Source organism: Manduca sexta, unplaced genomic scaffold (genome assembly GCF_014839805.1).
Source record: "Manduca sexta isolate Smith_Timp_Sample1 unplaced genomic scaffold, JHU_Msex_v1.0 HiC_scaffold_833, whole genome shotgun sequence".
NCBI lineage: Eukaryota > Metazoa > Arthropoda > Insecta > Lepidoptera > Sphingidae > Manduca > Manduca sexta.
The window spans coordinates 1-18,676 of record NW_023595665.1 but is presented as its reverse complement, the minus strand read 5'-3'; the positions used below and the strand labels follow the sequence as shown (position 1 = coordinate 18,676).

The 18,676-nt window shown below is 37.3% G+C and overlaps 1 protein-coding gene across 1 annotated transcript; it reads left to right on the top strand.

Annotated features, from left to right (window-relative positions):
- Positions 1 to 2,450: 2,450 nt before the first annotated feature.
- LOC119193642 (armadillo repeat-containing protein 2-like) lies at positions 2,451 to 18,210 on the top strand (the record flags this gene model as incomplete). Its single annotated transcript, XM_037447277.1, is given in 14 exon segments — positions 2,451 to 2,563; positions 8,737 to 8,878; positions 9,241 to 9,382; positions 9,770 to 9,899; positions 10,809 to 10,910; positions 12,169 to 12,316; positions 14,344 to 14,551; positions 14,948 to 15,050; positions 15,796 to 15,968; positions 16,258 to 16,457; positions 17,365 to 17,417; positions 17,420 to 17,529; positions 17,978 to 18,092; positions 18,161 to 18,210. Coding segments are annotated over 14 exon segments (1,785 nt in total), but the record flags the coding sequence as incomplete, so codon positions are not given.
- Between the last annotated feature and the right edge of the window lie 466 nt (positions 18,211 to 18,676).

Below are 18,676 nucleotides of genomic sequence, written 5' to 3'. Positions count from 1 at the left end.
ATGTGTTTAATTTATAACGGCTTTAAAAAACAATCATGTTTTATCGGGAAATACTTCTAAGATAGATTTAGTTAGCTAAATTTTTGCTCCGGGGTAATGAACTCTGACGTTTTTTTCAGAATGTAGATACTTAACATACAGGTGGTTTTTAAATATGAAAATGTTCCAATACATTCTACCGGGATAGTGCTATTACATGTACATCGATTGTTGTTTTTTATAATATATGGTTTAGAGTAATTTTCTTATACTTTACAATATGCTATGCGGAACGTAAGTCGTCATTCATAAATTTGTATATTAGTTATTTATTTATTTATTTACACTTTCTTGTACGCCAGAGACATGCACACAATTATATGCATTGTTTATTATAATTATTATTATTATTTAACAAAAGGCATAACACAAACACAATCATTATAAAGAATACTTAAGCACTAAATTACATTAAGACTAGATTGTATTCCTTAACCTATGCCCTAATTGAAATTATACTACGGAAACGCCTCTACAAAAAAACAATAAACAATTAATAAAATAAACATCTGCTTATACTTAATTGAGTTATATATACATAAATTGTACTACCTACAAACTACTTAATTTTCGAATACTATTTAAAAACAGGCTCGGCCTGCTGTTCATTATGTCAATGTATAATCACACAGAAACATGTAACATCTATGAATGTTCTGATTAATATAAAGTTTATTAACCTTTTATAGAACAGCATTAGGCATGGATTATTATGTATATAGTAATACTGGCTTTTCGTCCATCTTCACATATTAAAGCTGTTTTTGGCATGAAATTTTTTGAGCGTAATGTGTACATTACTCGCGAATCATATATCTTCCTATAAGTTTAAGAATAATCATAATTTGAGTAATCAGCTCAAAACAATCTCGTCCAGCCTTGTATTATATACTTGCCCACTGCTGAGCACGGGCCTCCTCTACTAGTAAGAGGGATTAGGCTTTAGTCCACCACGCTGGCCTAGGGCGGATTGGTAGACTTCACACACCTTCGAAATTCCTATAGAGAACTTCTCAGATGTGCAGGTTTCCTCACGATGTTTTCCTTCACCGTTAAAGCGAACGATAAGTTCACAAAGAATACACACATGATTTTAGAAAAGTCAGAGATGAGTGCCCTTGGGATTTAAACCTGCGGACATTCGTCTTGGCAGTCCGTTCCACACCTAACTAGGCTATCGCCGCTTTTTAATTCATTTTTCATTCATGTTTATTAGTACCTATATGTTGTGTCGAGTTCCCTTTCAGAATATGTCGTCCTTCGCCACAGATAGCTCGTAAAGCAAAAACAGCTAAAAACGAAGCGTACTATAAATCTGTTTAAATATTAAATAGCATGCCGGCAAAACAATCTGAATATCAGTCAGTGACGGGTAAATTACATAAACATATTTAATATTAAATAACATGCAATAACAAAGAGTTATAAAGCCAGTCGAAGATACTTCAACTTGACAGGTTAATAGACTACAGATATGTTGATGACCCATTTCGTAACAGTCGCTAATTGTTAATAGACGCAACTATTGAACTAAATGACCCAGTTAGGAAAATCGAAGTTTTGATTGTATCGAACTTTGTTCGGGTTGATTGACATTACTTTAACTTATGTATGTCAGTGCTAGAATTCGTCAGTGTTTTGTTACTAAAATATTTAAGAAAATATCACGGCTTTTTACCTTTTGCGAGGTAAGCAAAGGTGCAGTTGTAAAGGGTGAAATTTTCTGAAAAGGAACCCGAAACAGCATATTAGTACTGATAATATATGCAAATGCGGTTTGCAAATCATTCTAATATAAATCCTCTGGTTGCCGAATTTCATTACATACATTTACATACTTAACCTGATTAATTAATTCTTTCCGAACGTTTTTAGTCATCATAATGTTATGAGCGCGGAACGAAAAACTTCAAGTAGGTACTTTGATGAATGGTTTCTTTTTTAAGAGGAGTTCATATTGATTAGTACACCTAATATAATATAATTCTACTTTTATGAGTATAAAAATATTTTTTATTAACCTTGAAAGCGACTGGTCGATAAAAGGCTTTAGCATACAGCTTACGGCACTTGACTAATTGAAAATATTAAGTTTATATTATGATTTATAATTATAAATTAATATTTAGACTCGTATACTGTAGCCTTTATAAAGCGCAATTTTTATCTTATAATATGATGACATAGAAGCGAAAGATTGTGAAATTCTGGATGTAATATTTTTTGGATACTTGATAAAAGTCAACGCAGAAAGTATTGAATGTATTTAAAGCCACTTTTATCCCAAAAAGTTCACCATCAGACTTCTTTTTGGCATGGACACACATCATTGCGGACAGACCCGCCAGAAATGCCATTTCTTTTTGTTATAAGTACATACTGCAAGAGTTTTCTTATTTATGTGCAGAGTAAGGGATGAGTGAACGGGGCGCGAGGCGCGGTGGCGGCGCTCCCTTCTACGCGCCGTTGCGCAGGAAGACATCCGCAGAGATCATCAGCGAAGCAAGAGCCGCTATCTACGGAGGTAATGCATTCATATTGTATTTTAATATTTAAATTATTTCCTTAGTTGTATTTTTTTTCGTGTAGGCAGAGATGGGCACCACAAAGAGACGCCACTGCACTTGGTAGTAAACAGAATAGGGTACAGATAGTGTCGACTAAGAAGAGATGATTTTCCCATAACTGTCGTCAAAGTTTTGCCAGCCTGTTCGAAAATGAATCAGTTGACATATTGTTTCCATAAAAATCTAGACAAAGACCCAACTATCCACATGTCGCTTAACTTTTATAACTTATCCTCAATTATTGCAATGCTAATCATCACACACAAAACCCACTGGAGGGTCCAGCCTTGAGGAAATCGTGGTACACTTACACAACGTATTATCCAATCCGCGAATCAAATCCAGGGCATGCCAGTCCAAAGCCCTAATGCTACTACACAACTCCTAGAGGCTTGCAGCAAGTTAAACTATACGTCAGGAATGTTTTCGTCAGTTGAAATAGTGCGTGGATGCTTTAATTCGTTCTGTGGCCTTGTATTGCCTTTTGTAAATAAATTAAAATACTTTTCTTGGAAATATTGTCCGCACTTTCATCGTACTGTTAGTTGAAAGAAATGAATTTGTTTTATCGATAAACTTGATTGTAAAATACACAATTAATATACATTAACGGTTATACTAGGCTGATTACCTATGTTCTGTGTGAATTATGAGTAAGCAATTGACATCTATCTATATCTTCTTCTATATCTATATCTATCTATCTATACTTATAATAAATCTGTAGAGAGGTCAATTCTGTACATGAAATATATTTCCAAAATAACTATCAGGGGGTGATTAGGGATCGATACTGATGCCAAAAATGCAATTAGTAAAAATTTTGTCTGTCTGTCTGTCTGTCTGTCTGTCTGTCTGTATAACCGTTATAGAAACAAAAACTACTCGACGGATTTTAACGAAACTTGGTACAATTATTTGTCATACTCCTGTGCTGGTTATAGTATAACTGATATTGATTTAGACGGGAATAAACTAGAATTAGTACCCTCTACAGTCTTCCTTGGGGTTTCTATCGATAGGAAATTACAATGGGGACCCCACATTCAAAGAATTTCGGGTAAATTGAGTTCTGCAGTCTTTGCTATTAGGAAGATCAGATATTTAACTGATGTGGCTACGGCAAGGTTAGTATATTTCGCTTACTTCCACAGCATTATGTCTTATTGCATTCTTCTGTGGGGTACTACAGTAGATCTGCAGACCATTTTTTATTTTACAGAAAAGAGCGATTCGTGCAATTTATAACCTTCGGTCTCGCGATTCCCTTAGAGAACTGTTTAAGGAGGTGAATATACTGACTTTGCCAGCTGAATACATTTTTCAAAATATTATGTATGTCCGTAAGAACCTAGGTACTTTTATGAAAAACAGTGACTTGCACTGTTTGAACACCAGAAATAAGAATAAACTAGTTGTTCCAAATTTCAGGCTCTGTAAAACAAATAAATCTTATCTAGCGAATTGTATTAAATTCTATAATAAAATTCCTCTTGAAATAACCAATCTGCCCGGCTACAAATTTAAGTGTCATATTAAGCACGAGTTAATGTTAAAAGGGTATTATAATGTAAAGGATTACCTCGATGATCAGACGGTTTGGAAAAACAGTCCTGCACACCCTGTCCAACCCTATGTTAACGCCAATATTAGAAATTAACTACATAAACGTCTCATGTGTACCTTTCTACAATTTTGACATTATACTGGGTAACAGTTTTAAATGTCCGTGACATATTTTATTTTATATTGACTCATTGAATTATCAATGTATAATAGACGACCGACCGATCATTTTGTTGCATCAGCCTTAAAATTTATAATCTAAATTATATTGACCGAGATCTATGACAAAATATGAAATGAAAATATTATGTTTGTAAATGTAGGCGTATGCACGCTGTACACCGTTTCATAGTTTTTATAAATTTTTTAGTATTATTGTTTTTTTTCGTTAATTTTTAGTTATTGCTAAATACTTTTATGTGGATTTTCTCCGCACTTTTACGGTGATGTGCGTGTATTGGCTTATATAATTAATCAGACTTTGTATAGAAAAGACTAATTAAAAAAATATATATTTAATAACAATATTATAAAAGAATGGACAATTGATGACAAAAATAAAGCCCGGAGTTTCTTTCTGCCTTTCTTCTTCGGGTAGTCATCGCTTAGGTAGTTAGTGAAAGGCTGGTAGGTTAGCTAGGTTAGGGCTTTTATTGTCCTCACCGGTGAGGATCGCGACGCGTTTCTCCCTTATTGCTTATTCAAAAATACATATATACATCATTTTATTTCTTCTTCCCTGCCAGCCCGAGCTGGCTTCTTTGTTTACTAGGTATATTTTTCATTTATTTTATTTTCAATATAAATTGTCTTTATTTATATAAGCTAATCTAATTAAGTAATAATTAAATGTTCTCATGTACCTTGACTTATCATAAGTGCAACCATGTTCGCCTACGTGATGAATAAAGCATATTTTTTTTTTTTTTTTTTTTTTTTTAGTATACTTTTCATCACGCTACAATTAATAGGAGCAGAGCCGTGAAGGGAAATGTTGGGAAAACGGGAGAAGTTACTCCATTTTTTAAGCTTCCGTCGCGTGTGCAACCTTAATGGTTACAGCTACACAGAAATCATGTATGACGGAAATGTTCTCCTTAAAATTATATAAAAAATATCCCACGACAGCATATGTTTATCTTTTATGGTTGACTCACAATAACACGTGTAACTCCCGATAGCTTAGCAGTTCGAAGCTTTCTCATTATATTTGTCTACTCTTACGTTTATAACACTCTCAGTCATCCCTAATTAAAAAAGTTAACATTATTAAATATTCCATAAAAAGAATCATAGAAATCGGTATAGAAACACCAAAGTTATACATGAAATACGCTAATAATAAGCCACCATGCGTGAATACTGAATCATGCTATAAGGATTGTTTTGTATATATATAAGGTCGCGAACGCACAGGCAGGCGGCTTGTTTGGCACCTAGAGGCTAGCGAATCACCTAGCGAGTAGCTTCGTAAAACGAACATTCTCGAACGTTCGCGACCGGCTCCATTTTTGAAGTCCGAAATCCACGCGGGCGAAGCTGCGGGCGGAAGCTAGTTTTACAATAAAATTGTAACAGGTCGGTCTGTACACATTTACATTATAGATATTGAAGAAAAACTAACATACGGGTTCTTTATTAGAGTAATAGAAGCGAAGACGAAGATTTTAGAATAATTTCGTATCGAAAATTCTTTATAGAGTTTCTTTTTTTTAATATTTTGTCTGCCGCTCCGCTTGTGTGAAAACGCTATCCTGGTATAAACGTTTGACAATGTCATTTTTAGATATATATTTTTTTATACTATACATAATATATTGGCAGTTGTCCACCTAAGTACCTATATTTTTCCAAATTATCGTCCAATTACAAAATAACAACAATGAAGTACTCGAGTCGTTTTTGATTCAACCAAACCCAACAGAAGATGGATCTCGATTGGTCGATTTTGCACGAAATCGATAGATAAGTCTCAAATAGGCCTGTATAGCACGTAATCAGTGTATTTATCACGTCGGTGGTATGGAAACGCTAATGGAGCGGCGTAACCCTCGCCAATTCACCTTGTCGCTTGCACGAGGTGAATAAATGCGGCCGAGTCACGCGAGCGACGCCGAAACACAATTTACATGCGAGAACAGACCTGAGATTTACTTCTGGGGCATTTATTGGATCTCCTTTTTGTTTTTACACATACACACACTGTTAATTAAGTTTAGGCGCAAATAGTGCGTCGACTTTCCGCTTGCATATTTCGTTCCGTGGTCTAGGGCAGCAGCCTTCCACCATATCAAACATAAAGTCCAGACTCCTGACAGATAGTGAAGAGAAAAATCCAATATCACTTTACTCGAACAGAGGAGCAAACCCGAGAGTCGAGACCTTAGTAGCAATCGTCTCGTAATACATCTACTCCACCGACGCATGTTATTTTTTATACAATTATGCGACGAGACCAGCAAGTTGTCCGCCTGCTGGTAATTGGTACGCGTCTCGACTGCAAATAAACTGTAACTTTACATTACAAACCAACTTTACATTACAAAACTGCTTGGCAATGCCTTACGTTCATCAGTATTCTGTCATAATATCCCCCTACTAATATTTTATCTCACTCTAATATTATATGATCGGTGAAATTTTTAGGCATGTTGCAGAAATTGTTTGGCTTTGTTTTCTAACCGGCCGCCTGGCGGACTGCAACTTACCCTGGAAAATCAGGGTAAATCGTCTAATAGCAGATGAATTCAAGGTTTATCAAATAGAAAAAATAGTTGTCAGTTTAAACAATTATGATTTAAATATCATTAGTATATTCTAGGTCTTATAAAGTATTCAGTTGTGGCAGAGTGGTATGTTTTTAAGAAGGCATTAACCTCAATGCCTTCCGAGACAACAGGTATAGTTCGTGTTTCATTTGTTTGTACTAGAGACGTACTGTAGTCACTTTCACTATGAAGTGGTCACTTTATCTGAACTAGTACCAACATACATGTATCTACAAAAATAACGACGAATAATTTCCTAGTAACTAACCTTCGTACTTCGTAGTCATAATGATTAATAATGAACATTTCGCTTGCTTCTTATTACAAGGTTATAATATGTTATGTTTGATATGCAAATTGAATTTTATATCATTCAATGCTAAGTTTTTTTCAGTGATAAAATCCATTACTTCGGAAAAATATGTAAATGGGGCACCATGACAGTCTTTTAATTTTTTTTCAAAATCAACAATTTTAATCCATTTTTTGCAACATAAGTAGAAATTTACATAAGACGATTTGACTATGTATTCGGTAAATGCAGAATGCTCAAACCATATAACTTCTTAGATTGTAATATGTCTGAATTTGCTAGATGCTTTAGACTTTAAAATACTGATTACACACCTGCAAAATGTTATGACTGTATCATCTTTGCCGCCATACATGGGTTTACAATATAATAAAATCTTTTATGTGTCAAAAAAGTTTGTTTCTTTTTATGCGTGTCGCTTTCGTGTAATAAGAAATGGTTTCTTACTCAGCTTTTTCGATCTAATAAACAGTGGCGGCCATAGTCAATGCGAGGCCCCGGTTGTAAACAAAAACAAACTCTCCGATTTCAACAATTTTGTATGTAAAATTAGTTAGCAGCGTGTTGACCTAAAGAAAAGGTCTTCAGCTGGTCACTGCGCATGGCCTCTAAAGCGTGAATGCCTAGGCGGTAGCCCGGTTCGACTGTTACGTGGTATATTTTACGTCCGGAAGAGATGTGATGGGTCACATAATATTAACTCTGCAATGTCTTTTTCTGCCGTCAAGTAGCATTATGCATTCGGATGGTTTAAAAATTGTTTATGGTCAATCGTGACATTTACCATCTTGGAGCAGATTACTCTTTCGTCTTTTGTCTTATAAGAAGTGGTTTCAAATGCCTAGAAATCCGATTCATTAGGCCCGTTGCGGGAGAAACATATTAGTGTTCCTTGAGATCCGAGCTTGACCGCTCGGTGTCGTAAAATGCGTGTCATTACTGATCCTAGCTTGCGAGAGTTACATTGGCGGGTGTGAGGGCAGGATAGTCTTTAACTAATGCACAGAACAAGTGATTCGGTTCAGTGTATATGCATAACTGTTTATTATTTTCCCTTTCTTTACTTCCCTCTACCTCTCAGATAGGTTTAATGTTATTGCAGAAGGTTTAATTATAATTATTGTATATTGTTTATTCGCAAACGTATTTTAAAGATGTGTTGATGTGCGATTGGTTTAAAATATTATTACATTAATTCTCCATGCAGTAGTTAGGGGAAGCGGGCTTTTTAGATTTTTTTTCGTTTGTAATGCAATATGGGGATATTGGGTGGATAAAATAATTGTTATTGTGGGACAACACTATGCAAAGATGGAGTTATCTTTTCTACTTGAATACTCTATAAAGGTGGAAAAGCAGTTTTACTTTGTTATGAAACGTCAATATATGACGCCTTGCATAGGTACAAAACAAAACCATTACAGCTAGGATACAGCTAAACTTGACAATGATTCCAATAGCTAAACGGTGTTAGTTATTTCAGAAATGAGTGGCGCCTCCAGCGGCGTCGGTAGCGGGTTGAGGCCGCTGCGCACGCGCCGCCCTTTCACCCCGCGCGAGCCACAGCGGACTTTGTTCACTGAGCGAGCTCGTAAAAAGGATCCTAGACCACCGAGTGCTTTTGAGTAAGGAATGCTACAATTTATATAATAAAGATAAAATATTTAGTATTCACGAAAATGTTGACAATAAGTAGGAGTACACATGTAGAAGTGGACATAGAGCTATTGGTAATATGTTAAGTTCTATAACTTTAGATCCCATGCTATAAGATTTTTTGACCATGTAGTTCTAAATTGAAGTTGGATAAAAACTTTAAAAATTATGACGATTTTAGAGCTGCATGTAAGTAGTGTTTCTCAAAAATCCAAATAACTATTTCTCGAAGAATATGTACTAATAGCAAATGCAACATAATGTGCACTATTCACATTCTGATAGAGTCCACATTCCCACATACACGTGTGTATCAAAACCTTGTTCCCAGTTTGAAACACTTGAGTTTATCCGAGAGCGGTGAGGACGCGTACTTGGCCGACGTGTTGGGGGCAGTGGTCGACCCGCTGGATGAACACACACTCAACGGGATCCTCAACGCTGATGCAAAGAATGCGAAGAAAAAACCACCGGTACTTATATATTGTTATTTATAGTTAAATTTAGAATTAATAAATGCAGTTGATGTTTGTGAAGAAAATGAAAGATGTTCCAATGGTAAGTAGCTAACTTAAAATCTGGTAAGTTTTTAATGTTATATAGAGACGGTAAAGTGAAGCTACTGCACTACATAGTAACTGGAGAGGGGTACAATAGAATGTCAACTGACGAGAGATGATTATCCCTCGACACAATTATGCCGGCCTGTTGAAGGCAGATAAAACCGAAGTTGAAAAATAGTATTCTAGATTATTTTTATTAGAGTTTCAATCTATATCCAAATGTAAAGAGTCGCATTAATTTACCATTTCAAAATAATTTAATTTAGTACCCATGTTTTGTTGTGTTTTGGAATATAGCTGCGTAATCAGCCGCGGTCGGTGCAGGAGCGCTCCGGCGACGGATGGAGCAACTTCCCCAAGCTCCCGCATCTCAGTGGTCACAGCAAGCCTCTTCACAAACGCAACACTACTGGACAAGCGGCTGAAGGTAATAATAACAAAAAAATAAATCGCCTTCAAAAACCACTCAAAACCAAAAAATCACATAACAGTTATATACTGGATACCAGTTTTGAAGTCGGTGCCTTAAAAAAAACAAAACACTCACGTCGAATTGATAACCTCCTCCTTTTTTTGAAGTCGGTTAATAAAAAACAGTATGAGATTGCCTCGAGCAATAAGACCGCCTTTTGTACCACAGATGTTTTAATTATTTCCACCGTCTGTATACATCTTTGTCTTGTTTCTTATATGTATGGTGTATGTACAATAAAGTTTTAAATAAATAAATATTTTAATCTTGATACATCGAGATTTATGATCTTTTATTTACGGACACTATAAAGCGACTACATGACATCTGATGATAAATTGAATAGTGTCCATAAAGTAACGACTAATCAAAGACGATGATGCTTCCTCAGTCGACTCAATTATGTCGGCTTATACTAAGCGAATTTTAAGCATCATTTATATTCTCCGGTAAAAACATTTGAATTGTGTGTTTCTGTAGACATCTTCGATTATTGAATATACTTAATATAATAATATCAGCCCTGTATTACAATACACTGTCCCACTGCTGGTCACGTGCCTCCTTTACTACTGAGAGGGATTAGGCCTTAGTCCATACACTGGCCTGTGCGGATTAGTAGACTTCACACACCCTTAACATTCCTATATAGAACTTCTCATGTATGCAAGTTTCTTCACGATATTTACCTTCACCGTTCAAGCAAGCGATAATTCACAAAGAATACACACATAATTTTAGAAAAGTCAGAAATGTGTGCCCTTGGAATTTGAAGCAGACATTCGTCTCAGCAGTCCGTTCCACACTCAACTAGGCTATCGCCGCATCAAATCAATCGGATATTAAAATTAGTTTATTTTGCAGATTCAAAGGAAGATGGATTATCTCAAGCAATATCTGTGATCCGTCCACTCGGAAGTACTGACGATGAAAATACATCTACTGGAGAGATATCGACGAGTAAATGTAAGCCTCCCATTGTCGCTTTGTTCGTCTGCTGATGGTAAGATATCACTACATAGTATAAAACGAAGGCGCTTTCTCTGTCCCTATGTGTGCTTAAATCTTTAAAACTACGCAACGGATTTTGATGCGGTTTTTTTTTATAGATAGAGTGATTCAAGAGGAAGGTTTATATGTATAATAACATCCATTAAATAGTGGAGAAATATTGTCCCGTACAAAGCAGGGGCAGGTCGCTAGTATTTTATATTAGCCTGGATAGCGACCACCGTACACAGGGTGTTAAAACCCGCCCTAGTGGCTTACGTAAGTGTGTGGCGTTCCGGGATCAGCCTGTATATATCCGGATCCAACAGGCCGGCATAATTGCGTCGACTGCCGAGGGGTAATCATCTCTCGTCAGTCGACATTCTATTGGACCCCACTCCACTTACCATCAGGCGCAGTGGGGTCACTTTGCCTTAGCGAATTAAAAAAAATTGACATAACGCTACTGTTTTTATACCATTCCCATGTAGTGCAAGCTTTTTAAGTATGTTTTAGCCCGATAATTCCCTGAAAAATATTCCTAAAACAAATCCAATTTGATGTTTCATATAGATGCCAAGCTATCCTTTCTGTAGACGAATTATAAGTACCTTTCTTATGACCCGTGCCCTTCAACACATCAAGGTCAAAATAAATAGTTCCAGCGATATGATATAATATTTAATGCTATATGTTATATTTTAAACAATAAAAACTACCGATAAATCTGTTTTCAGCACGCAATTAGTATTTGAAATTACGTAAGGTTTCAAATTAAATAATTTTAACATTGAATTTTACAATTTATATAACTTACTAACTTTTGCCTGCGACTCCGCCCGCGTCACAATGTTTTTCCGGGATAGATATTAACCCGGAATTAAAAGTAGTTCTCAGGTATAATGTAGTTGCGCTTAGTGATTCTTTTCTCAAAATCGGTTTCGTAATTTCTGAGATTACCACTTTCAAACAAACAAACTCTTTAGCGGTATACATTAGATTATCAATCTTACTTATAAAAATTTCGCAAAGCTATGTTTAGTTAAAACACAAATTTACTCGATCAGCTGTAAGTCAAAACCCGCCATCTTGCCTCTTAATAAGGTTTAAACTAGGAATCAGTAATGTTTTTGACAGCTATTTAAGCAATTCTTAACCACCTCTTAACTCTAAAACAAGTTTATAAGTAAGATTGTATATCTCTCGATAAACTATTATCTTTAAAACTTTTTAGCTTTGAGTCCCGATTCAAAATCAAAGCGTAAACATTACTCCAGTGGAAGAAGTCTTTCGTATGACGTGAGTCCGACCTCTCTGGGGAACATTGGCGTCAAACATTTGGCTGTTCAGCTGCCCAACACTACACCCGGCCAATATGAAAAGTAAGTACAATAAAATAAAAATACATCTTAAAACTATATGAAGTTGTGTATGAGAAGAATTAAACTTAAACTACACTAGAAGTTGCTCGCGGTTTCGCTCCCGTGGAAAGTCTTCCACGCTACAAAAGTTTCTAATACTGTAGTGATTTTTGGCGCCGCTTGCACGACGCTAGCGCCATCAGGGCCGTAGCTAGGGAGGGGGCATTGTGGGGCAATGCAATAAATTATACGTAACTACTCAATCAAATTATATGGAGCAGTTGGTTTTTTATTTCACGACTAGCTTCCGCTCGCAGCTTCGCCCGCGTGGATTTCGGACTTCAAAAATGGAGGAGGTGCTCAATTTGTCGTGATGTTTTTTTAATGTATGGTGGTATGCAGGTGGTGCGATTGTCCGGTCAGGGTCTGATGATGGGATTCAGTATTCACGCGTGATGGCTTATTATTAGCATATCATGTATAACTTTGGTGTTTCTATACCGATTTCTATGATTCTTTTTATGGAATATTTAATAATGTTAACTTTTTAATTAGGGATGACTGAGAGTGTTATAAACGTAAGAGTAGACAAATATAATGAGAAAGCTTCGAACTGCTAAGCTATCGGGAGTTACACGTGTTATTGTGAGTCAACCATAAAAGATAGACATATGCTGTCGTGGGATATTTTTACATAATTTTAAGGAGAACATTTCCGTCATACATGATTTCAGTGTAGCTTTAACCATTAAGGTTGCACACGCGACAGAAGCTTAAAAAATGGAGTAACTTCTCCCGTTTTCCCAACATTTCCCTTCACTGCTCTGCTCCTATTAATTGTAGCGTGATGAAAAGTATACTATAACCAGCTCAGGAGTATGACAAATAATTGTACCAAGTTTCGTTAAAATCCGTCGAGTAGTTTTTGTTTCTATAACGGTTATACAGACAGACAGACAGACAAAAATTTTACTAATTGCATTTTTGGCATCAGTATCGATCCCTAATCACCCCCTGATAGTTATTTTGGAAATATATTTCATGTACAGAATTGACCTCTCTACAGATTTATTATAAGTATAGATATAGATTTGGAAGTTCGTATTGATGGATGGAATAATCCCCTTTCGAGATTTAAGGACATTTTGTTATGCTCTGTATATTACCCTAACAATTTCGTAAGTATTGACCAGACTCATTCACGTTCACAAAGTCAAGAAAGCCAAAAATCGATTGACCAGATAGTAGTAAAATATTTACCTCCGCCCTACCTGTAACCGCAGCTGCTCTACCTTAAATTCAAGTCTAGCTACGGCCCTGAGCGCCATCTGTTTAAAGAATTTAATTTAAAATCCATTGTTACGATAAAATTACCGGGATTAATAGCCAATATGTTAATCCAGGACATGTTTTATTCGAGTGTCAAATTGCATTCAAATACACTATACTGTTTCCACGTTTACTTCTTACAAACATCCAAACGGTTTTATCATTTTTTGCATTTTTTAATATTTATAAGATTTCAATGTTAGTGGAAAGGAGTAACTCGCTCGACTTACAAAACTATTCCATTGTGATTAGAGAGTAAAGCAAGATATTGTAACACAAAAATATTTTTATATCAACTAAAATATGACAGACAGATAGTACGCCTTATTGTAATTTGCAATATAAATAAACAAAGCAGAATTTAAACCTCTTTCGTCAAGTTGTCATTGTTTCTATTTGATAGAGTAAACTCTAGATTTCCAATTCTATATTACGACAGTGCTAGATGGAGGGTCTTTACGATATAAATAAGCAAAGCAGAAATTAAACCTTTCATCGAGTTGCCATTGTTTCTACTTGCTAGAGTAAACTCTACATTTCCAATTCTATAACAATAGTATAACAATACTAGTTAGAGGATCTTTGCGATATAAATAAACGAAGCAGAATTTAAACATCTTTTATCGAGTTGCCATTCTTTCTATTTAATAGACTAAACTCTACATTTCCAATTCTACAGTATCAGTTTACTTGTAAGCTCAAAATTTTCAAATTCACAGTATGACAGTACTAGAGCTTTCCGAGGCTCTATCACAACGCACTATCGACGTGAATCGCACAGTATCTCTACTAGAGATACTGCAGAGTATACTAGAGAAGAACACGCCCGGGAACAGTCTACGGGAGTTGGTGCTGCGCGCGTTGTACACTCATGTGGACAGCGAGGACGAACGCGTGCTGGTGGCTATAGCACGGGCTATGCTGACGGTGAGAACCTGAGTTTTTTATTCTAGAACAGTCTATAGTTTGTGTATGAAAATTATCATTTATTGGTCATTAATCGCGTGGCGTTATTATATGAGCAAAGCTTGAAGAATATGGGGTTGCCAATTGTCAAGGAACCGGATATTATAATATTCTTTGTGTATTATCTCATTCTGATTCCTTCCTAACCGAATTTCGAGTTGTGGAGGCCGATCTCAATGGAGATCAGCCATGTACGCAGAATATATTGTATTGCACATACGACATGACCGAAGAGAGATTAGGCGCAATACCAACAGCTTTACTTGCTTTGTCTCATTAACCGTACAAAATGTCTGCTTTATATCTATATTATTAGGTCAGGTAGACAATTTGTGTTGACAATGCCATTTGTTGCAGATGAGAGTAACTGGACCGCACTTGGCCGCCGCTTGCAAGCTTGTGTTCAAAATCGCCAGAAACGACAAGAATGACCATTTCTTCCACAACACTAATTTACTTGGTAAGTTGCAACACTACAAAACTTTGTTAAGATATTTTAATGCATTTTAGAAGTTATGTAATGCGATGCGAGTGAACTATAGACTGAAGTTAGTGTTGCCAACTCTTTTTATATTTTTATATCTGCTTAAAGCACTAAAAGCCACTAAAAACCTAATTTTCTGACGAGCAATTTTTGAGCAACGTAATGTAATTTTTGCGACCTTTATAATGTCGTAGTAGTATAATTACGTTTTCTACGTCTTCACACTGCTATTTTAGCCAGCAATAGTTAAGAGGCTGAGTGAAGGCATGTTTCACACTTGAGTAAATGCTACTCGTCGCATAAGCCGGCCAAATTTAAAAGTCGCACTTGAATCTACGTTTGCATATAAATAGTCATAAAATTATTACTATCTACATTACTTGTTTAATACGATAACTGATAAATATTTACTTGAGACTTGTTAAACTGACGGACTGCCTCGGTGGCGTAGTTGTACTGCATGCGCGGTACGACAGCGCCCTGAGGTCCTGGGTTCGAATCCCGGGTCGGGCAAAGTGATAATTGGGTTTTTCTGCTCAATACCAGCCCGCAGTCTGGAATTTGTGCCCGATATGGCGATAGGCTCGCCCCCTATCACATCCTGGGACGGAACACACTTGGCGAAAAGTGGGTGCCCTGGTTGCAACTCTGCATACCTCTTCGGGGATAAAATGCGTGATGGTGTGTGTGTGTGTGTGTGTGACTTGTTAAACATGCGCAGAGTTACTGGTGGAGGGATGCGGGCGAGCAGACCCGGTGTCGGAGGGCGAGTGCTGCGTGTACGGCGCGGGCGCGCTGCGCTTCCTCGCCCTCGACCCCGCGCTGTGTGCGCTCGCGCACCGCGCCGGCGCCGTGCATCTCGCCGCGCTGCATCTTAAGATACTCAACACTGCGGTAAGATTAGATTAATAGCTCTTCGACGTACGATGAACAAAAACAATTTCTTATTCGTTTTAATTGCCTGTCATCTGTATGGAGCATTGGCATATTTTTTAGGAAAATTAATATTATAGTTAACAGTTTTGCATATTTTACAGTTCTGCATAACCATAGAACTAATGATCTCAACAAATGTATTCATTAATGTGTTTTTGAATATTTTAATACAATACGTAATGGAATTATTTGACTAAGAAATATGAACACAAGTTCGTTGCCTAAAAGAAGTCGTTATCATTCACAGAAGGCAGAAAATCCGCGGGCGGTATCAGAACAGTCGACGCACGCGCTGTACCAGCTGACGGGCGCGTTGCGGAACCTGGCGAGCGCCGGGGCGAGCGACTCGCGCGAGTTCGTCGCGAGCGGCGCGCTCGGCGAGCTGCTCGCCGCGCTGCAGCACCACACCGACAGGGACGTGCTCACTAACGTGGCGCGGTGTCTCAGGTGACGACATTACTACCAAAGGCGTCGACAATTGCAATATCCCCCCCCCCCGTAAGAGATTCTCTAAAAGTTTGCTAATGTAAAGAACCCAAAGTTCTAAGTCTAACTGGACTTGCTTGATCGATCATCCCTCTACGCTCAATTACGCTCTGCTGTATGTTATTGTTAAAGGGACAGGGGCGTGGGGAGGGACATGTGCGATCGACTTTACCTACAATTCATAATTTTATATATCAACTTGCCCCCCGTCTCCCCCGGGCCACGCTCTGCTGTAATAATCAAGAGCGGCTGGCTACGCTCTTGATTATTACCACGATCTAGTCGAACAGCTTTATAGAATATGTTCGATTCGTGTTCACCTAGTTAAGGAAAATGTTTTATCTCATCTTTGCTAGTTTTTACGGCCAGTTGTCGGATGCTGGACTACTGAAATGAAATGGAATTATTTTATTTTATTTTGATATCATAAACACTAGTTTCTCCTCTACAAATACAATGATTTCATAATAAACTAGTTAAAAAAAATGTTTACGTAGAGGCGACCTAGTTGGGTGTGGAACGGACTGCCAAGACGAATGTCCGCAGGTTCAAATCCCAAGGGCATACACCTCTGACACACGTAAAAATTATGTGTGTATTCTTTGTGAATTATCGCTTGCTTTAACGGTGAAGGAAAACATCGTGAGGAACTCTGCATAGCTGAGAAATTCTCTATAAGAATTTCGAAGGTGAGTGAAGTCTACCAATCCGCACTATGCCAGCGTGGTGGACTAAGGCCTAATCCCTCTCGGTAGTAGAGGAGGCACGTGCTCAGCAGTGGCAAGTATATAATACAGGGCTGATATTATTATTTATTTATTATTATAGAGGCGACCTCATAAGTATTTTATTCAATGGTGTCGGACAGCGTGCTGTCAGCCGAAGCGGAGTGCTGCGCGTGGCTGTGCGCGAGCCGCGCGGCGCGGTGCTGCTCCGCGCGCTGGCCGCGTGCGCGCCGCGCGCGCCGCTCGCCGTGCGGCTCGCCTACACGCTCGGCAACATGGCCGCGGAACACCACCACGCGAGACTCAATGTATGTTACTGTGTTCAATTGAAATTAGAACATAATAAATCGCTTTAGTTTGTTTTATAGGGAAGAAGCATAATGACCTACTTGGTCAACATTATCATTGATCAAACAACTTTTTACGCATTTGTACACAAGGGGTGCAGTAAAAAATTGTTTTCAGCAAAAAGTACAACTAATGTAAATTTAGTTGCAATAAAAATCTCGAATAAGTCTTCTATTCTTAAAAAAACATTTAATCGTTCAAATCGAAAATTTTCAAAAATTCAGAAAAATATTCATAACTCGAAAACTATGAAAATCGGAACATACATGGTGGTGATTCGGATACCCCAAGGCCCCAAGGTGCTCTATCTCTGGACCTCCGCTTGACACTACTTTCTGGGACACCCTGTATCTATTTTCGTCCAATAGATTTTACTTACTTAGAAATGTATGTATTTTCGTCCAATAGATTTACAACGAGCCCGGCGGCATCGACGTCCTGCTGACGATACTAGAGTCGTACACGAAACGCAACGACAACGACGCTAGGGATGCGGATTCAGATCCCGACCTGCATTCAGTTGGTAAGTATATCATTGAAAATGGCAGACTCTCGTTGGTAACAGTATGATTACAGTCTTGCAATTTTCAGGTTCCGACTTGGGTGATTCAGACGGGTCTAACGAAGATGTCCTGATTAAGGTACTTATTCGTTGACATAAAACTATTTTTACGAATTTTATCACGGTTTTTTTGTACTACAATTTTCTTAATTAAATTCATAAATGGTGTTACTTACTTGTAAATTTAAGAGCTCATTACATTTATTCATTTGTTTGCTTGATTTTACGTATAATATTCATAAAATGAACTGATTTGAAGAGTATAAGAATGTCAAATGTGATGAATAAACGTGTGCGAACCTGCTCGAAAGTTGTTCGAGTAAATACTCTACGTAAACACTTCACATCACTTCACTCTTCGTAAACACATCATGAGACCGAAACACACGTAAGTAAAATTGTATGGAGCGTTGAAATATAAACTTACTCAGTGCCATCCTTGGAGTTTAATATATCAAGTTTAAGTTCAGAATCCCACATAGCTACAAACTCTACATCTGAGTTTTCTAAAATTATGTGTATATTTTTTATGCATTACCGATTGC